Consider the following 27,372-nt stretch of genomic DNA (forward strand, 5'->3'; position numbering starts at 1 on the left):
GTTAATTAACTACTAATCAAATACCTTCAAGTATCAGCCACTGTTGCGAACGGTAAATGCAATTTCCGGATATTTTACATGGTTTCTCGGATTTTTGTATGCTAAATGGGAAAAAAATAAAATGAAACGGACAGGAATTGAACCTGCAACCCTTCGATTGCAATTTTCCGTAATACCAGAATTTAACTGGAGTCGAAAGCTCTACCATTGAGCCACCGCTTCATCTTGTGATAAACCTAATACTCCAACAGTATATAACCAACAAGGCGTACATGAACGTTGTTGTCGTAGATTCAAATAGAAACCTTGTAGAAACAGTAGCTAGAAAGAAACGTCGGATCAGATCTGTATGGAAAAGTAGGAGTAATTGCTAGTAACGACTCGAGATCTGTTGTAGAAATGAAGATGAGCTAGCTAGTCTAACATATATAAAGCCGTCATAGCTAGATATGAGAATATGACTAGGAGTCGAAGTAGGACAAGTGGTCATTGACTCAGATTAGACCTATATACATAGTAAACTAATCTATCATTGGATATTTAATACTCACGTGATCAAGGAACTTCAAGTTAGCACGTGATCGGTTAGATAGCCCACGACAAACGTTGTCGTAGATTCAAATAGACACCTCGAAGAAGCAGCCGCCAGATAGAAACGACGAATTAGATCTGTATGGAGAAGTAAGAGCAGTGGTAAGAAGGATTACCTACTCTAAGGAAATAGAGTAACCATCCGGAGTGGAACTCGAGGTGAGGAGTGCCTGTCCAGTTTCGAGTTGTGCTGAAGGAGTGAAACTAGGACGAGAGAATCCTAACGTATATAAAGACCTTAGTAGATATTAGAATACGACTAGGAGTCCAAGAAAGGACAGGAGGTCATTGAATGAGGTTAGATCTATATACATAGTAAACTACTATCATTAAGTATTTAACGTACACGTGATCAGTTAGTAGTCCTCGACAAACGTTAATTTAAAATAGCCATGTGCTGCATCGGAGTATCACGTGAGTGAAAATATTCCGTTAAGAGTAGGATGAGAATGGTCCTGGTACTAGTCAAAGAACAGGTTGAAAGGTAAGTTGAATAATGGATAACTTTAGTGATAATTTCGACTACATATTGCAGCTCACAAAGTCTTTGAGTTTACAATGTTGGAATAATAGACAAGAGACATCAAAAATCGAGCAGCTGCTGAAGAGATTAGCGAAACAGTCTCTTATTCCGTATGAGCAATATATAGCAGAACCAACACCAGAGGCAAGAAAGGAGTATGAAAAGTTATCTGAATTGACAGAGGAGGAACGCCTGGTTACTGAAAACTACAAGTTAATTTACCATATACAGCAACAGGAATACCTGAATACTAAACTATGGACTTTAATAACCCAAATTAATGAATTGTTGATATCCATAAGGACATTCATAGTAGAACAAAAATCTGTTCGACCTGAAAATGAATCGGAGTTTCTTCAAAATAATGTCATATCAAGTACATCAAAAGTTGCGGATAATCGTCAGGCATTGCTATTAGCTAAGGAGCATTCAAAGGAGACTTTAAACTTACTACTCGCGGAATTGAAAGTTACTTGCAGCGAAATCGACTGGGAACGAATCCCAAGGGAAAGCAGAGAGTTTGAAAGATTACGAAGTAGATTAACAAAAATTGAAAAGATGCATAATATTACATTGGTACCTAACATATAGGTTCGTTACATTTAGTAAGCGTATCAGAAGCTAGAATTCTAATTATTAATGCGAAAACCATTGCAGCAGCTTAGTCCAATCCTTCTTTACCACTGGAGCTACAATGTCTATAATGAAGCTTAAAAGTATCCCGTAGTCAGCGGTCCTTTGATTATCGTTTGGTTCATCTTCTTGCTCTATGACGCTTTTAAAAATGTCCATTTGTAGTAGCATCTCTGAGGGGTTGTCTTTCATATGCTGCTCAAGCATTTGCAGCTTGGACCCAAATTGAGAAATACTTTTTACGATTTCTCTTAACCGTGTGTGCAAAACTTTAATATCGTACTTAAATTTCGCTGTAAGGGTATCTAATTCATCCATCTCACTTTTTAATTGATCGTGCCTATTAACCAGAGCATTCCTTGTTTGTTCCCTCCTGCTGAAATCAGCAAAAAGTTGATCAAATACCTTACTTGTTTGAGTGAACTCGTTTACAACTGTAGGGTTATCATATCTTGCAGGATCTTCACCATTTTTATGTGTTGCGATTTTCTGTACTTTGAGTATATCACGGGCTGTACGAACAACTGATGGTTCAAATGGCATAGGCCACGATAATAATAAATCCTCTGCAAAGGAGAAACTGAGGCTCCGCGGATGAAGCACAGAAGCCAGATCCATGTTGTCATCATTGAGTGCCTCTTCAAGGATTGTACCAGGAGAATCTATAATGGGAATCGAAGCCCGTCTTTGTAGTTCATTTTGGAACAGTGCTGTCTCATCTAATCGTCTTTTAGGCTGTAAGGAAGCTTCCTCTTCATTCGATATCTTAATTGTTGCTTCTTCTCTATCGAAAGAGATTTCCCTACTATGCTCTGAACTTCCATTGCTTGAGGCTGCATCAATATTCGTTTCCATACGGTTTTCAGCTATACCAATCGCCGACTTATTATCAACATATGAAGTATCTGTTAGGTCGACCCGTGAAATAAAGTCATCAAGATCACATTTTCCTCTCCAAAATGCTTTTATTGAACCGCTTCCTTTTAAATATAGGATCAAGTTATCAATATCTGTGTTTAGAACCCCGGACATCTGCATAGGGTTTCGCCTTCCGGTAATGTCTTTAACAGTGGATTTCACAACTTTCTTAAAATTAAAGATATCAGCATTAGAAGACTTAGTCGCAACTTGAAACAGTTTATTAATGGTATTTTCATCTAGATATCCTGTCTTTTCAAGCCCATATTTCTTCTGAAACTGATACAAAGCCCCTATGAAAGACTCTTCATCGAAAGGATCCTTGATTGTACTCAAGTCAAGTGCTAGCAGCTTAAAATAACAACTCAGCAATAGACTGATCAAATAAACAACGGTGGTAGGCCCTAGAGGTCCCTCATTGAGGGGCCTACTCATCCCAAAGTATATTGTACCGTATTTTAACCACCAATTGTCTAGTGCCTGCACAGTATACTCGCAGAATATGCCATCTTTGAAATTCTGACCTAGAAGATTGAAATATGAGAGCGTGATTTGCGCAAACATGACCAGCACAACCACGCTTTTCTTTGCCTGCTCGGTATTCACCATTGCTATCTTATAAAGCTCGAGAAATTTACCAAATGAAGCTGCCGGAGGCTCGGACAAAAATAGCACGGACCTTCCTGAGCATTTTAACCTCTTTAAGTTGAAATTGACTTTATAATTAAACCAGACTTCTTTTACGTCCCCACATTCCACATGAAGTAGTCGCAGCGATGAGGGAAATTGCGATAATTCTGTAACAAAAATAGACGTGTTCTCATCCAGATCCTTCAATACACACACCTTCCTAACATGCAAATAATATTCGTTCAATTGGTGTGGCCACATACTAAAGTCATCAGGTAGCATCACCTCCATACCGTATATTATGTCCTTTTCATTCCCAGTATATGAAGCCACGACATTAGCAGGTTTTCGCCCCTGTACCCACTGCTCTACAATATAAATGTCAAAACCTACTAAAGAGCGTTCCTTATGCAAATATGAGTCCAAACTCTTTCGAAACAATTGGTATATAACGTAGTCAGGGAAGATGTAGTATCTCCATTTTATATTAGGCAGTGATGCGGTTCCAGTTCCAACTGCATTCCCAGTTTTTAATGACATACCACCAGTAGGACGACTTCCAGTCCCAAAACTACTCATTACACACCCGTGGATGCTTAAATAGCTTTGTAAGAAGCAAATAGCAAGTGCTATATTAAGGCAAATACGTTATCTGAAGGCATCGGACCATATGATCATTGTTTACGAAAGCCAAGGGGACCTTGATGTTTAATCTGACAACTTAACCATAAACATTTAATTAATACCCGTGCTTTAGTCTTATTAAATACCAAGATCCCTGTGTATAGCTCGGCTTATTGGTCATTGGATGCCTATTTCGGATACAAGGCAGAGTAGAAAATTCAGTGAAGAAGCGCATCGGTATAATTTAGCTAAGAAGTAAATCTGTTGGTGGTAATCATAAGAAAAAAAGCTCACGATAATGAATAAGGAAGAAGCATTCTTTCGTTCGGCGGATATGACGTACATCGAACTATATATCCCATTAGAAATTGCTAGAGAAGTTGTGTGTGTTCTTGGTAATTTGGGTTGCGTTATGCTGAAAGATATGAATAAGGATTTGAACGCGTTTCAGCGAGGTTATGTAACCCAAATTCGGAAGTTTGATGAGGTAGAACGAATGTTGAAATATATGGAGACTGTGGTTGAGAAGCATAAACAAGATACATGGACGTATACATATCGATATTTGGAACGTCACGGGCGAGATGATAGGGAGCATTCTACTTTGGAACAGTTAATTGGAGCAATGAATACGCATTCGATTGATTCTGTTAATGAGGTGAGCGAGGAGATCAGCCAATTTGAGGCTAGAATAAGGCAATTAGATGATTCGTTGGTGCAATTGAAAGAACGGCTGGATAGCTTGCTACTACAAAGAAGGGTAATGTTTGAATTTAATAGGTTTCTGCAAGTTCATCCGGATATGAGCGGCAGGATACCGAATCAAGATGGAAGATCTTTAAGTGAAGGTTATGAATTGAACGACATTGGAGCGGAGGAAGCATGGGATCACCTCCTATTTGAGACTAATGAAGCAGAGGCTCAGATGCCTCGAGAGCCACAGATGCTTCTTGACACTTACAAGCCTCGGTTTATAGTCACTGGGTCAATAAACCGAAATAAGGTTGAAACTTTGAATAAAATCCTATGGCGGTTACTTCGTGGGAACCTAATCTTTCAGCATTTACCAATCGATGATTCACTGGACAACCAAGCGGATCCTAAAATAGATGTTGATTGTTTTATTGTTTTTGCACATGGTGAAGTGTTAATTTCGAAAATCAAACGCGTTATTGAATCTTTGAATGGCTCTATTTACCCAATAGTACCGTCGCAGTCTTTTAATGAAATAAATGATAAAATATCTGATTTAAAACAAATCTGTTCAACTACTGAACAAACTTTGCACACTGAACTGTTCCTGGTATCCAATGAATTGCAAATGTGGAATGCAATAATTAAAAGGGAAAAATCTATATATGCCACATTAAACCTTTTCAGACAAGAGTCACAAGGGTTAGTAGCAGAAGGTTGGGTACCAAGCATGGAACTAATAGAGGTTCAAAACTCCTTGAGGGAATATGGTGAAAGTGTTGGTTCAGCTAATACAGCTGTGCTTAACGTTATATATACTAGTAGGGCTCCTCCTACATATCACAGAACTAATAAATTTACTGAGGCATTCCAGTCTATTGTCGATGCATATGGGGTTGCTACCTATAAAGAGGTAAACCCTGGATTGGCAACGATCGTTACCTTCCCATTCATGTTTGCAATAATGTTTGGAGACATTGGGCATGGGTTTATTATGCTACTCGCAGCATTATACTTGGTTTTAAACGAAAACAATTTGAGTGCTATGCGTAGAGGGGAGATATTTGATATGGTATTCTCTGGAAGATATGTCATTTTGTTAATGAGTTTATTCTCCATCTACACAGGTCTCATGTACAATGACATCTTTTCGAAATCCATAAATTTGTTTCATACTGGATGGAGATGGCCTACAGGTTTTGAAGAAGGCGAACCTATTGAAGCCACATATGTTGGTACGTACCCATTTGGAATAGATTATATATGGCATGGTGCGGAAAATGGCCTTCTATTTACAAACTCCTACAAGATGAAATTGTCAATATTAATGGGTTATATCCATATGTCATACTCATATATTTTTTCGTATGTCAACTACCGTTACAAAAATTCTAGAGTTGATATAATTGGTAACTTTATTCCTGGATTGATATTTATGCAGTCGATTTTCGGTTACTTGTCATGGGCAATTATTTATAAGTGGACAAAAGATTGGATCAAAGACGGAAAGCCAGCGCCTGGTCTTTTGAATATGTTAATTAATATGTTTCTATCTCCTGGCGTTGCTGATGAAAAGCTCTATGTCGGCCAGAGTTTTCTACAGGTAATCTTGTTACTAGTGGCTTTGGTTTGTGTTCCTTGGTTATTACTTTATAAGCCATTGATGCTGAAACGTCAAAACGATTTATCAATGCAAAAGGGATTTCAAAGTTTTGAGGACCAAAGGGTCCACGAGATCCTACTGGAAGCTCAGGAAAACGCAGGAGATGAAATGATTGTTTCTGATTACCACCATGAGGAAAGTCCGATAGATGATTTCAATTTTGGAGATGTAATGATACATCAAACCATACATACCATAGAGTTCTGTTTAAACTGCATCTCTCATACAGCTTCATATTTGAGATTATGGGCTTTATCATTAGCACATGCCCAGTTATCCAGTGTTCTATGGTCTATGACAATTGCCGGCGCTTTTACTTCTGATAATTCCGGATCAATATTTGCCGTCATTAAAGTGGTTGTTCTATTCGCCATGTGGTTCGTTTTGACTGTATGTATATTGGTGCTGATGGAAGGTACATCAGCTATGTTGCACTCATTACGGTTGCATTGGGTGGAAGCCATGTCAAAATTTTTTGAGGGAGAAGGCTATCCTTATGAGCCTTTTTCATTTAAAGTTATCGATAGTAATATTGAATAAGAAAAGTTCTCTAGAATATTGGTTAATCGTGTATTTAAATAAACTCATTTTAAAGTATAGTTAATCATCGAGCAGATTTTTGTGCTATTGCCCAGGTTGTCTGAGATAAATGCCTCAGTCAAGGAACCGAATATAACAGATATAAATGATATCTAGATACATAAATATTCGTTACAATTCGTCATGCTCAAAATCTTCAGCACTTTCTTCAGAATTAGCATCGGAAACTGTAGTTTCACCCTCGCTCGATTCAGCAGCGCTAGCAGCTGCCTTCCTTTTCTCTTCCTGCCTTAAGATTGCCCTTAGTCTTCTATTGTAAATAGACTGTAATTCTCTCAAGCAATAGACATGGGCGTTCTTTGTTATATTATGTACATTTTCTAGCTCCCTCTTTGCATTATCACCGAGCAACTTAATCTCAAATAATTCTTCCCTACTCTTAGACTCAATGGAGTCAGTATCCAACATCTCATTCACTATATTAACAAACAGCTCGAGACTATCAATTGAATCCTGCTTTTGTTTCTGCGTTAACTTCATACCCTTTGGAATTTTGATGTTAGAGTATTCTTTTGTTACATTTAATTGAACAGCTTCAAACTCAGCTTTTTGATCCTCCACTTGTTTTAAGGCTACAGATGCAAACTCACGAACTTCGTTTAACAAGTTCTCTGACTCTTCAGAGATGGCAGCAAACGTATCATGGTCAAACTCCTCATCAGCAGACGCGACATACAATTGGATTTTACCTTTCAGAGTCGATATTCTTAGAGATTTTTCTTCAACGTCAGCCAGAGTTGCTTCGTCTGATTCATAGTCCAACCATTCAAGGTTTTCTGTTACCAACTCAGACAATCTAGAAATATCTTTTTTAGGACCTTTAGCCAACACTGTTTCATCTTCCAAATAAGTTCTCGTATCATATAGAATAGCTTCTAAGTTATTCAATTCATGTTGTAACTGCTGGTACTCTTGATCTTTAATATTCAACTCTTCCAACTTGCTACTGGACTCTATCTTATCCTTGGAGGTCAATGGAATTAGGTGGGTGTATTTGGCAACGGTAAGTATCTTAGCAGTACGTTCTATTTTAGAGGTTGAACTGTTAGTCGTCTCATCTGGTTGTTCAGAAAGACAAATGGCATCTACTTTTTTACAGTCAAACAATCTGTTGTCCGATAACTCAAACGTTACATTGTAAACAACGCCCGCTGGACACTTTGATGGAGTAAATTTCGATTTGTTTTGAGATGGAAGGACTTCTACACTCTTGAACAGCCTATGATTTTCATACAATTCAAGTTGGAATGGAAGGAAATTGTAATCAGTAGGCAACGATATAGTAACCTCGCTTGGATACTGGGACCCTACATCAAAGATTTCATGCCAATCTTCTTCTTTTGTCACCTTCATACTATAAGGATATATGCTGCGGTCAATAATGTCCAAAGGCTTCATCTTGAATGCAGATGATGATTGAATTCCGCGGATTGTCACACCATTAACAGCAGACTCATCAGCGTTAACCTTCTTCGCTATTTCGATATCACCCAAAAACTCGGCAAGTTTCTCCTGGACAAGTGGCACTCGAGTAGAACCCCCAGTTAAAATCACCGAATCCAATTGTTTTAGAGAAATTTTCTCTTCGTTAAATTGATGGTCAAATGCTCTTACAATAACATCCACAATTGCTTGATGTGAAGATTCCAAGTACTCTTCTAGTTCACTTCTGCGCAATGAAGTCTTGAAATCAACATCATCGTATAAGGACTCAATACTCACAACAGATTCGGTATTCACGCTCAAGATCAGCTTGGCCTTCTCCGCAGCTTGTAGTATCTTAGCCTTAGCCCTAGGATTACGTTCAAAATCAGTAGACCTGACACTTGGATTACTAGATAGGAACTTTGCACTAATTATGTCTGCAACTGCTGACGTAAATACGGAACCGCTGACATCCTCATTATGTCCATATCCAAGTAATTCGACCCTCAGAGGCTCGCTGGTGTCATTCGGCTGCATTATACCGACAATAGAAGCAGCTGCAGATGATGCGCCCATATCGTAAATTAGATAATAATACTGTTGACCTGGAGTAAATGACCTTTGTTTTAAAGCAAAATCAACCGCTACGCTTAAGCCTTCACTAATTAAAAATGGGCGAGAAATTGGTACCAAAGAAACAGCATCGAGAAGGGCATTCCGCTGCTCAATCTGGTAGTACTCTGGTATCGTGAGCGCCAGCACGTCCACGTAATCATCACTGCCTTTTTCCTTTAACATAGAATTAGCTCTCCTGACGTATTGCTGCAAGTTCATGGCAACAACCTCCTCAACAGGAAACTCTTGCCCCTCAACAACAAAGGCCAAGGATCCTCGAGAAGTCTTACTAAACTTAATACCCGGGTGCGTTTTATGATATCCGGTATGATCCTCATCTGCCAATTTCCCTAATAGAGACCTCAAATGCATTAATGCGTTACCTGGGAACCTAGTCACCATAGAAGAAGTTACTGCAGATCCATAAAGTCTTTCTAGACGACCATTAAAGCTTTTAATACCGACTCCTAATTCCTCTTTACGTTTGGATTCCGGAGTTAGAACTATTTCCATGGGCGCTCTAGGCGAAACAACCATAGCTTTACCGTATTGTTGGCCATAATCAACACCAAGGACTGCTCCTGAAACTACCAAAGCCTCCATTATCATGGGGATCAAACCCCACAACAGCATAGATACCCTCATTTAGTCAAATTCCTCTATTAAGGTGTAACTTATTTTGTTTTAGTATAGTACGTGTTAGTAATATAACTTATATCATGATAACGTGTTATATATAGAACACGGCCAAAAGTGCTTAATTATCGAAAACAACAATTAAGGCCCTCCAATACAGTAAAATTACATAGTATATAAACGATATGAATGCTACCGGCGCATTTGAATTAACATATGGAGCCTAGATTACTGTTGCTCGATAATTTCACGTTCACGTGAATCCACTGGCGAAGGATTTCACTTTTTAAACATTTTAAAGCTTTCTTTAAGCTTGATGGACTGTAATCAAAGAATAAGAATAAGGTTATATATCCTAGAGGGGTTCTGTAACGGCTATGAGCAATAATTTGGAAAACCTGCGGTCCAGGATCGTAGCCAATATGAATGGGAAGCGTGGAGATAAACCAATACCAACTGGACCAAGCGGAAGTAATGGTGGCCAAGATAGAAACGAAGGCGGTTCAGGTGCTGGTGGAGGGCCCTGGAGTCAGGAAAATATGGCAAAAGGTTCCCAGAAAATTGATCCAAGGCGGGGTGGCATGAGAGGGGACTTTACGAGAGGCGCAGGAAGTGGTCCCGTGACCGGCAGAAGAAGCGTACAACAGACATCCTCGAATACAATGCCGCTAGGAGCACCTAGCCGCTTTGGAGGGATGCCTACGGGTCCAGTAATGGATGAAACTAGGCGAGGACCACATATGCAGCAGCAACAGCAACAGCAACAGCAGCCTGATGTAAGGAGAATGCAAGACTCTAGATGGAATAACCATGGCGGGCGCTATGGAGGAAGTAGATACGGAAAACGGTTTGACAGTGCTCCTGCTCGCATAGAGAAACAGCCGAATCGGTATTCTGGATATGAGGGAGGCAGTAGACTATCTAGTAGCGGTGGTCGAGGCCCTGCAAGAAAGCCAAGAGCGGTGCCAGGATCCCCATATGCAAGGGATTGGACACCAGATTTTAGAAGCATAGACTGGTCCAAAGTGCCATCTATTGATGAGCGTGTGAGGACCCGCCCCACCAAGTGGGATGTCACTCCTAAAGGGTTTGAAAAGGTACCAGCGGAGCGCGCGAAGTTATCAGGGCTATTCCCTCTTCCTGGGCAGCCGCAGGCCCTAGACCGCACTACACTGGACGGTATCGCCGAAAAAGGAGAACTGAATCGTCGTACCAAAATCCTTTTTGAGGACCCTACGAAGCATAATCTTGCTCAGTGCAAGCTAAACAGGACATTAATCATTACATCCATGGAGCTGGGATTTACAGACCAAGAGCGCGTTGCCAACGAGATAAATAGACATCTGTCTCGAGTGACATTTGAGGATAAATTCGAGGTAGAGGGCTGGAAGGCCAAGGGAAATCATCTGGTCCTACAGCTAAACTCAGAGGGGGCCACCACATTGGTTTTGGCCTCTAAAACTTATCTTGAACGGTCAATAGGACTACAATTTGTCTGGCAGAGGCCCGGCGAATACGTTGCCAGAATTGATACCGATGAGTCTATCTGTAACAGGTTTAACATAGCATTACTCGACGTACCGGTCGAAAGGGCAGAGGAAGTACCCACGTGGATGACCGAGCGAGGAATCGAGTACACCTGGCTGTATTCTCTTGAGCTGACCGACGGCGATGAAAGGACGTTCGCAAAAGCCGTCCTGTATACCCCCGCAGCCAACCAAACCTCTAGTTCGATACTTGAGGGCCTAACAGCTCTCAAACCCAACGACTCCCAACTGGCGCTGGACTTCTCGGGCATCTCTTACCAGACGTTTTCGAAAGTCGCCGCCGCGCAAGTGCACAAGCCGTCGAGAGTAGTTTGCCTGCTTAACGCTGTGGACCCAGTGGACCTTAAGAATGAACGCTACTACCAAGAGATTCATGACGCTATGATGTTCGGTACCCCGGTGACCAGCTGTGGCGCAGTGGAAAGCATAAAGATCCCCATCCCAAGCCCTGATTACAGAAACAACTTCGCGACTATCCCTCTACAAGTGGGCAAGGTATTCATCAAATTCACAGATATCCGCAGCGCCGAGCGAGCTATGCTGACACTCGCCGGAATGCGCTTCGGTGAACGCACCATAATATGTAGTTATTTTAGTGAGCGCGACTTCGACCTGGACCTAATCTAGTCCTGGCCCGTGTAGCTCGATACATCTATATCGGGATCTGTCAAATGTCTAACTAATAAATCGTACAATCCCTGCGGGATTTTGGCTACAAAGCCAACTCCTAGTCTTATAATCTCATCCGCATCGAACTCCGGCATCTGTCTTAGCAGATTCATCGGAGAGTCTGATTGCATTATCCGACTACGCAGCGTAACCAGTTGCGCTACAATAAAAAGGATATTCATGTGAAAGCCGTACGCAAACATAAAGTCCCACAATTTGCATACCTCATCAAGTGGCTTTTGGCAACTCGATAGAGTAAGGATCGCCGGCACCCCGTAGATCTCTGCAGTTAAAAGGTTATCTGCAAGGAAACTGCCCAACTTAGGATCCACAACCCTCAAACACACATCCAAAAGCCTAGCACCAGTGTGAACACCACTGAGCGAGTTGTCCAAGTACGTGGGGATTACTTTATGACAAACGGTTTCGAACAAGCGGAAAGCCATCGCCTCGGAAGGGCAACTATACAGCAGCGGTGCAAGAAGAACATTCATACCCTGAACATAAGGAGCAACTCTAACACCTGTACCACCGCCGTTACGGCGTCTCTGCTGCTCCCATGCAAAGCAGCACAGACACCTACTCAGAGCATGCTCTGATACAACCTCTCTAAATACAGTATCTGTTGAAAACGTCCGAAACGTATCATTCTGGATCTTCTTGAATATAGCACCAGCCGGTTCACCCTTCTTAACTAGCTCTACATACCTACTTGTAGCACCTTCCATGCTCGTACGAGATAATATGGACCAGACATAGCACCTTTTACGCCTTTCTCTATCCGTTGGTACACCCTCCGATAGTACCAAGTACCGCAGCTGTGATAAAGAAGACTGCACAATTAGAGGCTCCTGTGCCAAGAACTTATCCATCTCTTCCGAATACCTAGATGATCTCTAAGAGCTACTTTGCAGCTCCCGATCAAAGGAACTTATTTCAATATAAGGATGTGATTGTAATATTGCACCCGTTTTTAAAAATAAGCGCACCCATTTGGAACAATAAACTTCCTCCGTTAAAGTTAAATAGATAAATACACTCATAAAGTTCTCATAAACAGCTCTATTTGCTCCTATATATCTATCTATAAAGCTGTTTGTTTGAGCTATATACATCGATATGGTCAAGAAGGTCGGTTTGCTGATTGCAGCGTTGACGCAGCTTATAGCTGTGGTCAGTGCTGCCACTCATGAGTTTCACTGGAGAGCCCAGTATGCCATGAAAAATGTGGACGGTGATAAGGAGAGAGAGGTGATATCATGTAACGGTGAGTTTCCTTGGCCTGATGTCCGTGTTAAGCGCGGAGATCGGGTTATTGTTCACTTGGAAAACGGTTTGGAGGACCGCAACACATCGCTGCACTTCCACGGTATGTTCCAGAACGGGACTAACCAGATGGATGGTCCAGAGATGGTTACTCAATGTCCTATCAATCCAGGCGATACCATGATCTATAATTTTACTGTTGAGCACAACAAGGGTACATTCTGGTATCACTCGCATACGATGGGGCAGTTCCAAGATGGTATGAAGGGTTTGTTCATTATCGAGGACGATGACTTCCCATACGAGTACGACGAAGAGACCGCTTTAGAACTCAGTGACTGGTATCATAGGTCTACAAAGGAAATTATCCCTGAGTTTTTGAGTCTTTACAACCCAACGGGTGCAGAGCCTGTTCCTCAGAGTCTGATAATGAACAATACACGTGAATTGAAATGGCATGTTAAGCCTAACACCACATACTTGCTACGTGTGGCCAACACCGGTGGTTTTGTTTCCCAGTACTTCTGGATTGAGGACCACGATCTGGAGGTTGTGGAAGTCGACGGTGTGTATGTGGAGAGAAATGTTACGAACATGATCTATATTACAAGTGCTCAACGTTACTCGATGCTTGTTCGTACTAAGAGTGACACCTCGAAGAACTTCGCTATCATGCAGGCCTTTGACCGTATGATGTTGGATGTTGAGCCTGAAGATCTTATTTACAATGCTGCTTCTTTCATGATTTACGACGACGAAAAGGATCTTCCGGAACCCATTGTTCCCGAAGAATATGAATTTTTGGACGATGTGTACCTGGTGCCTGTTGATGAGCACAGGAGAGAGGCATATGGTGACCCGGATGTGTCGATCGAGGTTACCGTGGACATGGACAACCTAGCCAATGGTATCAACTATGCCTTCTTCAACAATATCACATACGTTGCTCCAAAGGTTCCAACGTTGATGACTGTTTTGAGTTCTGGTGAAAACGCCAGAGACCCAAGAGTTTACGGTTCCAATACACACACATACGTCTACGATAAAGATGAAATCGTGGAGATTATCATCAACAACCACGATACAGGAAGACATCCATTCCATTTACACGGCCGTGTTTTCCAGGTCGTTGCTAGAGGTCCCGTCGTCGTCACTGATAAAGATACTGCAGATGACCAAGAAACAATAGAATATGACCCAGACAGCGCAGAGTTCAGGGAAATTCCAATGTGTAGAGATACAGTCTACGTCGAAGGTAAATCTTGGGTTGTGCTGAGGTTTAAAGCCGACAATCCAGGTGTGTGGCTCTTCCATTGTCACATTGAATGGCATATGATGCAGGGTTTATCTCTCACTCTCGTTGAAGCGCCATTGGATATTCAGAACACCGCTTCTCAGCAACTGACTGATAGCTCCTTGGGTGTCTGTGCCAACGTCGGCATGAGGCACCTGGGTAATGCTGCCGGAAATAGCGATGACATATTCGACCTAACCGGTGAAAACGTTCAAGCAAAGGCGATCCCAGACGGCTTTACTGCAAAGGGTATAGTTGCCATGTTCTTCTCTTGTTTGGTTGCCATTATTGGTCTAGTTACATTATCCATATATGGTTTGATGGAGTTCCAAAACCTCGACGGGGAAGACGAAGAAAGTGATAAGGTCAAGCCTGGAAGTGCAAGCAGTATTTCGAACGATGCCGATCACTCTTCCTCTTTGAACAAACGCTGAACGTGAGGTTTGCTGGGGGTTGTTTTATGTACATAGGAAATGACCATTATGTCTTTGGGTAGAGACAAGACAGAATAATAATTATGTAGAGCAAAAAAACTGACATGAACTTATATAACTGCTCCAGCTTATTTGGAGCGTTAGAAATCAAATTAATCGAAACAAGCTGTTTAAATTAAAATGCTATACTTATACCTTATTTAGTATTCCTTCAGCAGTTTTATTATATAATGTATTTTTTAAGTTATCCGTCGAAAAATCACTACTCTATAGACACCTCATTGGGCATCACAAGGTGGAACTGATTGAATTAGAGGAATTTTAAGTTCTAATGATGACTGATCATTGCAAATGCCCATCAAAAGCTAAAACAGAGTGCTGTAATTCCGCATTGGTGATGGATATCCCTTTATCTTTGCAGAAGAAGCGGAAGCATCGACGGTACAGGTTTCAGTTTCACAAGCACATGAAATACCATGGTACATCTTACCAGAAGGTAACGTCAATGCAATACTTGTTGGAGAAGTATGGAGAACAAAGAGCTGCTACGATTATGTCTTTTGTTAATTGTATTCATAAGAAGATAAATCGGGATGTTAGCAGGATAGACGATAGTTACATCAATAATGAAGTTTCTAAATGGGCAAAATCGAAGTTATTTCTTCTTCTAGTGACTCTTTCTCAGCGAGGAGGGCCCGAATACTGGATGGACAAGAATAATGGGGGTCAAAGCGGATTACCTTCAAAATCCGAGACCCAACAAGAGAAGAAGAACTGTTCAATGGAAGAAACCAAAAGTGACTTGGGGGAGACTCGGGTAGTATGTACCTTAGTGGAGCAGATTATGAGGGAAAATATAACTGCAGATTACGATGAGAGTGTTCACGATGAGAATTACGTTTTCTCTACAATATGGGCGAACTTCATGGAAGGGTTGATTAACCATTATTTGGAAAAGGTTATAATTCCAGGGTCCGAACTGAAAGTATGTCAGCAGCTGTACAAGCCAATGATGAAGATTATATCCCTTTACAATGAATATAACGAACTGATGGAAAAAAGTGAACGGAATGGCTTTTTGCCAACGGAGGAACCGTCTAGCAGCTCAGCTGTTGAAAACGGTTATGAAGGTGACAGAGCCTCGACTCCATCCACAGCTGTAAGTTGTTGTACAGAAACTACTGATAGTAAATTGGAAAAAGCACAGAAACTATTGTGGCAAGCACGGCAGGATATACCCAAGACGATTAGCAAAGAATTAACGTTGCTTTCGGAAATGTACTCTACACTGAGTGCGGACGAGCAGGATTACGAGTTAGATGAATTTGTATGCTGTGCAGAGGAGTATATTGAAATGGAATACTTGCCTGCTCTTATTGACCTTTTATTTTTGAATTGTGGTCGGGTTATCTTCTGGAAAGTAATGCTAGTCTTGGAACCATTTTTCTACTACATAGAAGAAATCGATGAGAACAACGACCCGGTGGAAGAAGATGAGGAAGAGGATGCCTCTACAATTAACCCGGCGTCAGCAGGACATCATGGCGGAGGCAACTTGAATAGCGTACCTGATCCAAGGGTTGTGACTTTGGAGAAAATATGTGAAGTCGCTGCTAGACAAAAGTGGATTTAATACTAGGAAAACTATAATAATAGCCATTAAGGCGCTAGAACATTCGTATTTATTTTATCAAGGAATATCTACCCATAGATTTGGAGTTTATATAGGATCTAATACACTATTCTTATTCTAACTCTGCTTACTAGTCTTTTTACTATGCCTGGGCAATTCGTCGTACTTATGGTTCTTCATATTCTTGAAGCGCTTCATATTCTTGAATTTACCAAGGACCTTGTGCCTCTGGGACATCGCCATATGCTTCACATCACTAAAATCCCTGTGATTCCCATTTAGTTGCACAAATATATACATAATTGCAATTGCAAAGACAACAACGGTAGGGATGGCCAACACAATGTAATACCAGGAATCGTCGTCAATCCCAGAGTCTTCCAAAGTCTTCCTGTCATTACCCTTAAAGACTCTCGCATTTCTCAGAATGTTTAATACCACACCATGTTCCAAAGGATTAAATTCATCATCTGGGACATTCTTCGGTTGAACTGATAACACCACCTTGCGCATGAAGTCGCCCTCTAACCATTTAGAGTCCACAGAAACTGGATATATACCGTCTACATTTTTAATCCACTCCGAAGAGAAAAACGTAGCAGGTATATCTCTCTTTTTAGACTGCTGCACGTAAGATAGATGAACACGAACCTTATCAACAGTACTGCCATCTGCATTCTTGAAGAAACGCGTATACCAAGTTGCAAAGTAGGTAGTATCAACTTTCCAATCCTTATGCTCCTTTGGAGTACAGAAAGGTTCACTCTTGATGTTCTTGGCTGGACCTTTATTATAGTACCGATCCGGTGTACACCTAATAACAGGGTTAAGAGATACATACGTTTTGTCCTCTTCCTCAACCACCTCTTCCTCATGGACTTCGTTAGGATCCATATTATAAGCCTGCAACTCTTCATGCGATAAAGTCTTCGTGTAAATACGCATGAAGTATGTGGAGTAGTCTGGGGATGCTTTACGAGTGTGCCCATTCTTGATTTCTGGAATAATAGTCTTTGGTAACCCCTCATCGTTAAGTGTAATCCATGGTTTCAAAGGATTCTCAGTAGCAGCTGGCTTTGCAGAAAAGGTGACACCTGCAACAACTGTAGGAGTCACAATTTCAACCTGTGTAGAGTAAATTGTTCGGTACCATGGCTTTGGAGTCTCGGTAGTAGATGTTGGTTCTTCATGGGGGACAATAACATCACGCCAAGCATAACATAAATTGAGTAAAAGAAGCTGTAGAGTTAGATAAAGTCTCATAACAATCACTAGACCACCAATTAGCTCAAATTCTCTGCCATAAAGTATGGTTTATGATGATGTAGTAGTTAAAGGTATTTTTCAACAATGGCTACAAAAAATTACATCGATGCCTTACATTGAACCAAAACGACAACCTATAATCCACTAATAGACAGGTGCTATGGATGGTTTGGTGCGCCTAGTTAGAGATAACCTCGTATATTATCATTTATGGACTAACGTAAAAGCACTTCCGATTCGAGCAGGCCATGTTTTAGGTGGACTACCACCCTCACAATTAAGTAACGATGACAGTGAAATAACCACCGAATACGTATACCCAGTACAGCTTAAACAGTACAAGTCGGGGAATTTGACGCTTCAATTACTGGATGAAATATTTGTAGATTTACAGGATGTGTCATGCAAGCGGATAATACTTGGAATAGTTAATGATGATGGCACTGTAGTATATTATACTGTATATAAAGGTCTTCATAAGCCCAAAAAGAACTAGTTAATAAAATAGGGTATCTATGGATAATAATATTATACAGAGCAATTAAATTATGTTTCTGGTAAAGTTGTACGTTGTCATTAGCAGGTTGCCAGATTCAGAGAATGTGGGTTCTCTTAATATGACGTTGCCAGCAACTGCCAAATGGCTATATTTATTACAAGTCTCGAGCAAAGACCGCATGAAATCGGGGAACTGATGCTGGAGGAAGGTCTGGATTCTTTCGCCGTCAGGAAGTTCCAATTGGACATAAAGGTTAGCGTAGAGTAGCAAGTCAGCCGGAATTAACTGATCAGGGATATTCTTGCGTGCATCTAGTAGCGATTTGAGCACTTCTTGCAGCTGAGATGTATACTGCATATTGTACTTGGTGTACTCTAGCATTTCCTTATCCTTCTGGCGCCTTTCTTGAGTCATTTGGAAGGTTTTGCTGTCTCTGGCCAAGTGTTTTGTAGCCTCATCGACTGGCCCAACCTGCTCATCGCGCGTATCAGGCTCAATATAGCCAATACTTGCGCACTTTTGCTTCGCCAAAGCTCGGTTATTAAGCGGCGTATTATACCACATCGGCCAGTAAAGTAGGTGAGAAAACACTTTCCTAGTATAAGATTCGTAGTTTATTTTATTCAGATATAATTGATAATCTGTAAGCCGGTTTAGTCTTTCAGAAGTAAACACGAAGAGCCCACGCTCTAAAAGAGACGCATTTCGAGACCAAAGGCTTTCCACTATTGAATCAAACTTACAGATAGCAGATCCATCATCCTTAATAAGCACAGGTAGTTCTTTGTTAGGTGATAAATCTACATTATTAGAAAATACGACCGTACACTCAATATTGAATAGATTTATAAGCCAAAATAACGCAATAGAATCGGGAGAAATCAGCGAAGGCTTGTCATTGTAACCCCATAGATGAATAGTCGGCATTGAGAATTATAGAACCAGTGATAATCCAGTTATTCTCAGTGCTTTTACAGTAAGAATCCTTTTATATATTTTAAGTAAAGAGCATCGCTTGAAAAATTTTGAAGCTAACAGTAACTAACAATTGAAGATTTGAACATCCAATAACTATACGTCTAAGTATTCTGCTAATGTCTGATACCGGCACACCAGATATTATTGCTATTAAAGGTGGATCACCTTCATCTGGTGGCAGTGGTGGAAGTGGGATTTCCACTAGGCCGACCTTGAGGGAACGGGATCCAAATGATATAGAGAACAAACTAAAGGACCAGATTGAAGAGCAGCCTACACAGATCTCGTTATATTTGGAATTGATTAGATATTACATCTCACAGCAGCAGTTAGCGGAAGTACGTAATGTGTTCGCTCAGTTGCATGAAACATTTCCTTTAGAGTCATTTCTATGGACGATACATCTGAATTGGGAACTCGAGCAGGAGGAATATAGTCAAATTGAAACGCTACTAGCAAAGTGTTTATCTGGAGATTTGGCCAGTAGTGATATATTTTTATGGTCTACTTATTTAGCTTATATTCGAAGGAAGAACAATTTGATAACCGGAGGTGAGGAAGCTCGAGCAACGATCTCGAAAGCATTTGATGTTGTAATGGACAAATGTGCGGCCTTTGAACCGCGCTCTACACAATTCTGGCAGGAGTATTTGCAATTCCTGGAGCACTGGAAACCAGTCAGCAAGTGGGAGGAGCAGATGCGCACGGAGCTCATTAGAAAGCTGTACAAAAGGTTGCTCACCCTCCCTGTGGAGTCTTTAGAGAAATACTGGGAAAGATATACGCAATGGGAACAGGAGATGAATCCTCTTACTGCAAGGAAGCATATTGGGGAGTTATCTGCAAACTATATGAACGCGAGGTCCCTCTATCAGGAATGGTCTCATATTACAAGAGGGCTTAGGAGATCTCTTCCGACTACTTTGAATCAAGCTACGCTACAGAATCTTCCACTTCCCAATGAGTATGACACTGATCAATTAGGGATCTGGATGAAGTGGATAGAATGGGAGTCTCAAAACAAACTAGATCTTCCAGAGGATGCGCTAAAACTTAGACAGGAATATGTTTACCGACAGGCTATACAGCACCTTTGCTTTTCCCCAGAAATGTGGTATACCTATACTATGTTTGTCGATGAGAAGCACAGGGGCAAAATATTAGAAGTTGCGACTAGGAGCAATCCAGCTTCTATTACGTTAGCCCTCAAGTTTGCAGAGCATTTGGAACTGAACAATAAGTTGACTGAAATGGAAGAATGTTTCCAAAGATGCATTGATAGAATATCACTTGATTTACAAATATTGACTGATACTAGTGTGGATCCTGTCTCGACCCACCAGTTAATGAGAAAGTTGACATTTGTGTACTGCACCTACATGAACACGATGAAAAGAGTATCTGGCTTATCTTCTGCTAGAAAGGTCTTCAGTAGGTGCCGTAAGTTGAAGAAGAGCCTGACGCATGAAATATACATTGAAAATGCCTATTTGGAATACTATAACGGTAACGACTACAAGACACCCTGTAAGGTCCTAGAATTGGGTCTTAAATACTTCAGAGATAATGGGGAATATATCAACAGATGCCTGGATTTTTTAATTCTGGTGAGACAGGATGCTCAAATTAAGTCTTTGTTTGAAACATGTGTTGATAAAATATACGACCTTGATCAATTGAAAGATATATACCAAAAAGTTATTAACTATGAATCAAAGTTTGGCAATCTGGAAAATGTTTACGAAATTGAAGAGAGATTCTTTGAAAAGTTTCCCCACATTGAAAAGATCGATGTCTTTACAGAAAGATACCAGATCCAAGGGTGCAATATTATTAAGGAATTTGAACTGCCATATAGATTGTACAACTGCGATGATATGGTACAATTTGGCGGCCACATGCTTAAAAGATCACTAGAGAGTGCCGATCTATCCAACGACCAAGTGCATAATAATAAAAGGCATAAAAACCAACAGGACGCTTCAGTTCCGCCAGAGATTATCGACTTGTTGAAATGTCTACCTAAACGGCAATACTTTAAAACTGTCGTATTGGACCCACACAAGTTGGCTGAATTCTTGAGTGACAAGGTAACTATCCCAACCAGTGAATAGATAAATAGTCATTTTACATAGTATATACGTTCGATTAACTTTACTATTAAGTACGATAGTCAGCATTGATGTTAATATATTCGTGAGAGAGATCGCAAGTCCAAAATGTGCACTCTTCAACACCAGTGCCAAGCGACACCATTATTTTAATGTCGTCTCTTGTAATTAGTTCAGTGGCTTTTTCTTCGTCAAGTTGTAACTCAGGTACACCGTTTAACACTAAATCCAACTTACTAGGCTCTTCCTCTTCAGATCCAACTAAAGACACTGATATTTTCTCTAGATCTAGAGACTGCACATTTTGCAACTGAGCGTAACCTATCGCACACAAAAACCTACCCCAGTTCGCATCTCCTCCATTTAGTGCACATTTTACAAGCATAGAATTAGAGATACTACGTGCAATTATCTTGGCATCTTCGAAAGTCAGAGCATCCTTTACTGTGATGGATACAAACTTCGTAGCGCCTTCCCCATCCCTAACAATCAACCTAGCTAGCTGCTGGGAGAAGGCAACTACCTGGTCTCTGACCTTGTAGAAATCGGTACTACCTTCTTCAATCACATCAGTTTCAACAGCACCGTTGCTGACCATGTATACAGTATCATTTGTACTCATATCCCCATCAACAGAGATACAGTTAAAGGACCTGTCAACAGCGTAGCGCACTATATTTTGCAAGGCTGAAGATGCGATAGGCAGATCACAACCGATAAACCCAAGCATGGTTGCCATATTTGGGCAAATCATGCCTGCACCTTTCGCTACTCCAACAAGACGATAACTTACACCATTAGACAAAGTAAATTCGCCACTGGTTAACTTGGGAAAGGTATCAGTGGTGGTGATAGCCTTAGCTAGATTTAACCACGATTCAAAAGCGTCCCCAAAAGACACATTGTTTTCTTCAAACAATCTATCAATACCGTTGGAGATTTTATCAACCGATAATCTTTGGCCAATAACCCCAGTAGACATCATCAAAGTCGAATTGGCTTTAGAGGTTTTGCGATTAATGTGTTCAACCAACTCCTTAGCGTCCTGATTTCCGGCTTCACCAGTAACAGCATTAGCACAACCAGAATTTATCACTATAGTATCAATACCTTTACCTCCAGTTGCCTCCAACACATGCTTGGAAATCAGTATAGGAGCAGCTTGGAACCTATTAGTGGTGAACACAGCTGCCGCAGTACTAGTTAAGGACGACTCTGGAGGATGCTGATGAGTGTTGTAGATAATACCTAGGTCCAACTCACCATTCTTCTTTACATTGGTTGCAATAGACCCAACTTTAAAACCTTTAGGGAACACTCCAGAGCTTGGTACCCACGAAGCGTACTTATCAACCATGTTCGACTTTGAATCTTAACGCTATGTAAGTGTTCTAACTGTGGTCAGCATATGTTTTACGTATTTAACAGGCGTTGTTAATTTATGACTCAGAACAAAGCGAAGACGTAACAACAACAAGTCATATTTTAGGGCATAATATAGTGAAGTACTATACTCTATTAACTTTTAATTAATTCATGAATATCTTAAATTATCATAATATACAAGTAACGACAGATACAATTACTCTATAACCAAAGCGTTTGCTTCCACCCTCAGATTATTGGAAGAAGAGGATATTTACAGAATGACAAACGATTCAGTTTATAAAGAACCATCTTTTGATTTATCTGCCAGATTTTGAGGGGAATCTTGCTTTAGGTCCAACTCAGACTGGTTACGCTCGTTGTCAGACTCAGTGGAGGCTTCTGATACAGGCCCATCGTATAAGTCATACTCAATAGCATATTGCTCAATTTCTTTCAAAGATAACTTAGGCAGATGGGCAGCCACTCTCCAACTGGCGATACCATCCTTATTTGACTTTGCGTAGATAATGTCGATTTCCTCTAGAGATCTGCCTGAAGTTTCAGGGTAGAAGAAGAAGATGATTGGAAGGTATGAGAAGTTGACAATGGCAAAAAACATGTAACATCCCCAACTAGACTTCTGAATGAAGATTGGAGTAAACATAACGACAGCGAAGTTACTGAGCCAGTTGGTACAAGTCGATAGCGAATTGGTGAGAGAACGAACCCTCAATGATGAAATCTCTGGTGGGTAAATCCATGGCAAGGATAAGATTGTCATACCAAAGAAGACGATGAACAGGAACAAACCGAAAGCAGCACCCTTAGCATTTTGCTTAGTATCGTGAATCAAGCAGGCAAATGTGATTGTGAATGCAACACCTTGACCTAAGGCACCAACCAAGAATAGCTTTCTTCTACCAACCGTCTCAATCAAAAAGTGCGATGGAATAGTTGAGAGCGTATATACAGTAGCAAATACACCCCCTAAAATTAAGGACATTCTGTATTCAAGCTTGATAGTCTTGTGGAAAAGCACAGTCGAATAGTAAATAGCTGCGTTACAACCAGTGAACTGCTGGAAAAATTGAGTAGAACATGCGACAAGTGTACGCTGCAAGTTTTGACCTCTGCCACCTGTAAAGGCGTCTTTCAAAGACCATCTTTGGTTCTTGAACTTGTCGACAACTTCCTCGATAGCAGCAGCTTCTGCCAAGACCGTTGGGTCGTCAATTGGGACACCGTCGAGCTGACTCAAAATGTATCTGGCCTCTTCACCGCGACCATGCGCCATTAACCAACGGGGTGACTCAGGCAATTGCGTACACCCGATTAACAAAAAGACAGCAAATACGATTTGCATAGCAACAGGAAACCTCCACTGAGCACTGGAGTCAACATATGATAACCCGAAATCAATCCAGTAAGCAATCATGGTACCAACTGCAATGACCGAGCCTTCTAGGTTGACCAGCAAACCGCGGTTTTCAGGCTTGGACATCTCCGACTGCCACACAGGAATTGTGGATGTGTTAAAACCAGTGCCCAGCCCTGTAATAACTCTTCCTACGACAAATTGTCCCAAACCCCAGTGTTCCCTGAACGCTAAAGTAGAAATAATTGTCCCAACAATAGTCAGCAACGCACCGCAGATAATCAGCGGCTTGCGGCCCATTTTTTCACCCTTCATCACAACAAACAACGATCCAAAGAAACAGCCCAATTCGTAGCAAGAAGTCACTGCCCCCTGTACGACCGTCGCGTGCGTGTCGTTATCGTGCTTTTCTAATGTCGCGGGGAACTCATGGTTAAATTTGTCACCGTTAATTAACCCGGACAATAATCCTTGATCATAACCAAAAAGCGAAAAACCAGTAACTGCAGTGATAGTAATTGCTAGTCGCAAAGCTCGACCTGATAGGCTTGCAGTAGCCGTTCTTGAAAACCATTTTCTTACTGTAGATTCCATATCGATAAAAGCTTACTCGTTCTTATCTCTACTGATCTAATGGATAATATCTGAAATTGAACAGAAAACGAAGAACACACATTTCCACGAACATACTCCTTATATATAATAAAGCTTCCCCTCATACTCCACATGCTATTAAAAACCTAATTGCAAACTGAACTTGCCCAAATAATGGTATTGTTTGGGATCTTAGATTTGCCACAATAGCCTTAGATGTTCTGTGCCTTCAGGTTACTTAATATACATTGGCTACCAGAGATTTTTTCCTAGCGAATAAAAAATTTATCCGCGTGTATGTAATGAACCCTGGAATCCCTGGACCAATGTATCTAAAATGACGTATGCCGATCTTATTGACTGTTCCTGTTTTGTTTTTGTGTTTTGTCTGCTTGGTGTTAATACCGCTCAGATGATCAAGAAGACTATTCCGATACGTCATTGAGCCCCGGATATGTTATGACGACGCCACCGTAGTTGACCCAGTCGACGTAATAGTTTCAAGAATTCTTTATCGTAATATGTCCAGCAAATTTGATTGGGTCATAATTTCAAAGCGCTTGTTTGGAGAGAGCGGTCGGACGAAGTTGCTGTAGCCATTCTAATTCTAGGCGTGAAACACACCTAGCGTAGCCCTTTACAGTAAACACGTACTCCGTGTATAAAATGGCTGGCGCTCGGGATGAAGGCAACTCCTTAATAGGAGAAACGGAGTAAGAAGCGGAAAACAATAAAGACGATGGATGAATACTAATTGTTTCTCCATGAAGCGTAGTTCTATAGGAGCGATCGGGCATTCCAATTGCTGTGTTTTTGGGGAAACCTGTTAAAAAGCTCTTCAGAATATTTGCGATCTCCGCTTTATCTGCTGGTAATGGAATAGATGTGGTTTGCGCGTGCCACTTGAGTGAGTTAACGTAACCTTGTAGTTGGGCACGAACTTTGATGACGCTGCGGAATCCTCTTGCGGAGATTGCCATCTGCGCACACCAGTGTTTGCGGTCGTGCGGGGATGAAAGTTGGACATAGAGATCGTAGAGCTCCTTCAGCATGATCAGGTCACCGTAGTATGAGCCGCGTGGGCATTGGGCCAAGCGGCGAGCGTTTATGTCATCTCTCAATTCTGGGGGCGGGTTTAGCATTAGATTTTCGACCGAAAGGCAAGAGATAATATCCAGGACAGGAGAAAGACAACCGTTCTTATGAGCTTCGATAAGCACACGACTGAGATGTGGTGCCAAAGGGAGAAGTGCCATGGTCCTCCCATCAGAAGTGATGTTTCCAGCGTCGTCGAGAGCACCCAGCATGTATAATTCTTGGAGTGCTTGGACGATAGCATCCCTGCCAGGGTGCTCGAGCCACTTCCAGTTGACGAGATCGGCTACGCCAAGTTGCTTGAGCATCAGCAATGGAGCAGTGACATCGCAACGAGCGATTTCAGGCTCACTCTGGTCCGGCAATCTACCATAATCCTGTTCTGTGTAAATTCGGAAACACTTACCCGCACTTTCTCTACCCGCACGGCCAGACCTTTGGGCAGCACTCGCCTTAGAAATGGGGACGGTGAGCAGGGTCGATAGACCTAACTGATGTCTCCAGACCTTACATTTACGCAGACCACTGTCTACAACATACTTAACTCCTGCAATTGTCACCGAAGTCTCGGCAATATTAGTTGAAACGATGATTTTCCTCCTGAACCCTGAGACAGGTTCGAAGACTTTGGTTTGAGCTGCCGGTGGCAACGCAGCATACAAAGGCAGCGCGACTAGACGCGGTACTCCCGCGCCCAAATGATCGCTCACTTTGTTCAGGATATCAACAACCTTGTCAATTTCCTCCTGGCCTGGAAGAAAGCACAAGATATCACCCAGTTGTTCGCCGCTATTAAGCTGTACGCAACAACGCACAGTGGCATCAACAATATCATCGCAAGCCTGGGAGACATAGAATGTCTCAACAGGGAACTTACGCCCCTCCACGAATAAAATTGGCGCATTTTCAAAAAAATGGCTAAACTTCTCGGCTTGCAACGTTGCAGACATCACCACAACCTTTAAATCCGGCCTCGTAGTTAACAACAGGTGCTTCAGAAATCCCAGTATGAGATCTGTGAGGATCGTCCGTTCGTGGGCCTCGTCAATCATGACCACTTTGTACTCTTTAAGCTTCCTATCAAGCATCAGCTCACGCAGTAGCATACCATCAGTCAAGTACTTAAGCTTCGTTTTCGTAGCATGGGTCCGATTATCAAATCTAACGGAGTAACCAACTGTTGACCCCACGTTACAGCCGTATTCTTCTGCCACTCTAGTAGCCAAATTTATAGCTGCAACCCTACGGGGCTGGGTAACCGCAATAGCACCCTTTATTCCTCCCCGCGTTGCTTCTTGTAAAAGTAATTGAGGAATTTGTGTTGATTTACCGGAACCCGTCTCTCCAATTAAAATAGTGACCTTATTCCCCCTAATATGCTCCAAAATAACATCACTATTCTGGTAAACTGGAAGCGTTTCTCGAACACTTAATAAACTTTTAGCCTTTGCATTCAAGGCAGCTTTTGATACGTATTGCTGGTCATGCTCATCATCACTGTCGTCATACGACTTTTCATTGTCCTCAAGTCTTACAACTTTCGGACTGATTCTCTTGTTAAAAGGATGTACTTTCATTGTTATAAAGCCACAATAAATAGTCTATCAAGGGGTACTCCTTCTGCGAACTCAGTCTAGGATTAGTAACTTTGAATGTAAGCTCATCACCATTTTTATAAAGCATAAGCGCTCA

General features: G+C 41.4%; 15 protein-coding genes and 1 non-coding gene across 16 annotated transcripts; 7 read left to right on the top strand and 9 right to left on the bottom strand.

Moving 5' to 3' along the window:
- Positions 1 to 122: 122 nt before the first annotated feature.
- On the bottom strand, positions 123 to 222 carry AW171_hschr42800. The gene is made up of 2 exons: positions 187 to 222; positions 123 to 158 (listed from the first exon to the last, which is right to left on the bottom strand). It is a non-coding gene; the product is annotated as a tRNA-Trp (tRNA).
- Positions 223 to 1,087: 865 nt separating this feature from the next.
- FAR3 (Far3p) lies at positions 1,088 to 1,705 on the top strand (the record flags this gene model as incomplete). The annotated part of the gene is made up of 1 exon (XM_018132387.1): positions 1,088 to 1,705. One exon carries the CDS (start codon positions 1,088 to 1,090, stop codon positions 1,703 to 1,705), a length of 618 nt encoding a protein of 205 aa, XP_017987876.1.
- Positions 1,706 to 1,750: 45 nt separating this feature from the next.
- STB2 (Stb2p) lies at positions 1,751 to 3,874 on the bottom strand (the record flags this gene model as incomplete). Its single annotated transcript, XM_018132388.1, has 1 exon — positions 1,751 to 3,874. The coding sequence occupies one exon, from the start codon at positions 3,872 to 3,874 to the stop codon at positions 1,751 to 1,753; it is 2,124 nt and encodes a 707-aa protein (XP_017987877.1).
- A 343-nt stretch (positions 3,875 to 4,217) lies between these two features.
- Positions 4,218 to 6,815, top strand: STV1 (H(+)-transporting V0 sector ATPase subunit a; the record flags this gene model as incomplete). Its single annotated transcript, XM_018132389.1, has 1 exon — positions 4,218 to 6,815. One exon carries the CDS (start codon positions 4,218 to 4,220, stop codon positions 6,813 to 6,815), a length of 2,598 nt encoding a protein of 865 aa, XP_017987878.1.
- A 171-nt stretch (positions 6,816 to 6,986) lies between these two features.
- Positions 6,987 to 9,560, bottom strand: LHS1 (Hsp70 family chaperone LHS1; the record flags this gene model as incomplete). Its single annotated transcript, XM_018132390.1, has 1 exon — positions 6,987 to 9,560. One exon carries the CDS (start codon positions 9,558 to 9,560, stop codon positions 6,987 to 6,989), a length of 2,574 nt encoding a protein of 857 aa, XP_017987879.1.
- A 368-nt stretch (positions 9,561 to 9,928) lies between these two features.
- MUD2 (Mud2p) lies at positions 9,929 to 11,725 on the top strand (the record flags this gene model as incomplete). Its single annotated transcript, XM_018132391.1, has 1 exon — positions 9,929 to 11,725. The coding sequence occupies one exon, from the start codon at positions 9,929 to 9,931 to the stop codon at positions 11,723 to 11,725; it is 1,797 nt and encodes a 598-aa protein (XP_017987880.1).
- Positions 11,722 to 12,639, bottom strand: BUB2 (Bub2p; the record flags this gene model as incomplete). Its single annotated transcript, XM_018132392.1, has 1 exon — positions 11,722 to 12,639. One exon carries the CDS (start codon positions 12,637 to 12,639, stop codon positions 11,722 to 11,724), a length of 918 nt encoding a protein of 305 aa, XP_017987881.1.
- Positions 12,640 to 12,886: 247 nt separating this feature from the next.
- Positions 12,887 to 14,761, top strand: FET3 (ferroxidase FET3; the record flags this gene model as incomplete). The annotated part of the gene is made up of 1 exon (XM_018132393.1): positions 12,887 to 14,761. One exon carries the CDS (start codon positions 12,887 to 12,889, stop codon positions 14,759 to 14,761), a length of 1,875 nt encoding a protein of 624 aa, XP_017987882.1.
- A 331-nt stretch (positions 14,762 to 15,092) lies between these two features.
- Positions 15,093 to 16,394, top strand: AAN1 (Aan1p; the record flags this gene model as incomplete). The annotated part of the gene is made up of 1 exon (XM_018132394.1): positions 15,093 to 16,394. One exon carries the CDS (start codon positions 15,093 to 15,095, stop codon positions 16,392 to 16,394), a length of 1,302 nt encoding a protein of 433 aa, XP_017987883.1.
- A 117-nt stretch (positions 16,395 to 16,511) lies between these two features.
- Positions 16,512 to 17,657, bottom strand: PSG1 (Psg1p; the record flags this gene model as incomplete). Its single annotated transcript, XM_018132395.1, has 1 exon — positions 16,512 to 17,657. One exon carries the CDS (start codon positions 17,655 to 17,657, stop codon positions 16,512 to 16,514), a length of 1,146 nt encoding a protein of 381 aa, XP_017987884.1.
- A 163-nt stretch (positions 17,658 to 17,820) lies between these two features.
- Positions 17,821 to 18,156, top strand: SEN15 (Sen15p; the record flags this gene model as incomplete). The annotated part of the gene is made up of 1 exon (XM_018132396.1): positions 17,821 to 18,156. One exon carries the CDS (start codon positions 17,821 to 17,823, stop codon positions 18,154 to 18,156), a length of 336 nt encoding a protein of 111 aa, XP_017987885.1.
- Positions 18,157 to 18,201: 45 nt separating this feature from the next.
- Positions 18,202 to 19,086, bottom strand: SAM37 (SAM complex subunit SAM37; the record flags this gene model as incomplete). The annotated part of the gene is made up of 1 exon (XM_018132397.1): positions 18,202 to 19,086. The coding sequence occupies one exon, from the start codon at positions 19,084 to 19,086 to the stop codon at positions 18,202 to 18,204; it is 885 nt and encodes a 294-aa protein (XP_017987886.1).
- A 167-nt stretch (positions 19,087 to 19,253) lies between these two features.
- RNA14 (cleavage polyadenylation factor subunit RNA14) lies at positions 19,254 to 21,251 on the top strand (the record flags this gene model as incomplete). Its single annotated transcript, XM_018132398.1, has 1 exon — positions 19,254 to 21,251. The coding sequence occupies one exon, from the start codon at positions 19,254 to 19,256 to the stop codon at positions 21,249 to 21,251; it is 1,998 nt and encodes a 665-aa protein (XP_017987887.1).
- A 46-nt stretch (positions 21,252 to 21,297) lies between these two features.
- On the bottom strand, positions 21,298 to 22,605 carry ARG7 (glutamate N-acetyltransferase; the record flags this gene model as incomplete). Its single annotated transcript, XM_018132399.1, has 1 exon — positions 21,298 to 22,605. The coding sequence occupies one exon, from the start codon at positions 22,603 to 22,605 to the stop codon at positions 21,298 to 21,300; it is 1,308 nt and encodes a 435-aa protein (XP_017987888.1).
- Positions 22,606 to 22,911: 306 nt separating this feature from the next.
- STL1 (glucose-inactivated glycerol proton symporter STL1) lies at positions 22,912 to 24,585 on the bottom strand (the record flags this gene model as incomplete). Its single annotated transcript, XM_018132400.1, has 1 exon — positions 22,912 to 24,585. The coding sequence occupies one exon, from the start codon at positions 24,583 to 24,585 to the stop codon at positions 22,912 to 22,914; it is 1,674 nt and encodes a 557-aa protein (XP_017987889.1).
- Positions 24,586 to 25,136: 551 nt separating this feature from the next.
- On the bottom strand, positions 25,137 to 27,257 carry DHR2 (RNA helicase; the record flags this gene model as incomplete). Its single annotated transcript, XM_018132401.1, has 1 exon — positions 25,137 to 27,257. The coding sequence occupies one exon, from the start codon at positions 27,255 to 27,257 to the stop codon at positions 25,137 to 25,139; it is 2,121 nt and encodes a 706-aa protein (XP_017987890.1).
- Positions 27,258 to 27,372: the final 115 nt, after the last annotated feature.

The sequence above is a fragment of the Eremothecium sinecaudum genome, chromosome IV, assembly GCF_001548555.1.
Source record: "Eremothecium sinecaudum strain ATCC 58844 chromosome IV, complete sequence".
Taxonomy (NCBI): Eukaryota; Fungi; Ascomycota; class Saccharomycetes; order Saccharomycetales; family Saccharomycetaceae; genus Eremothecium; species Eremothecium sinecaudum.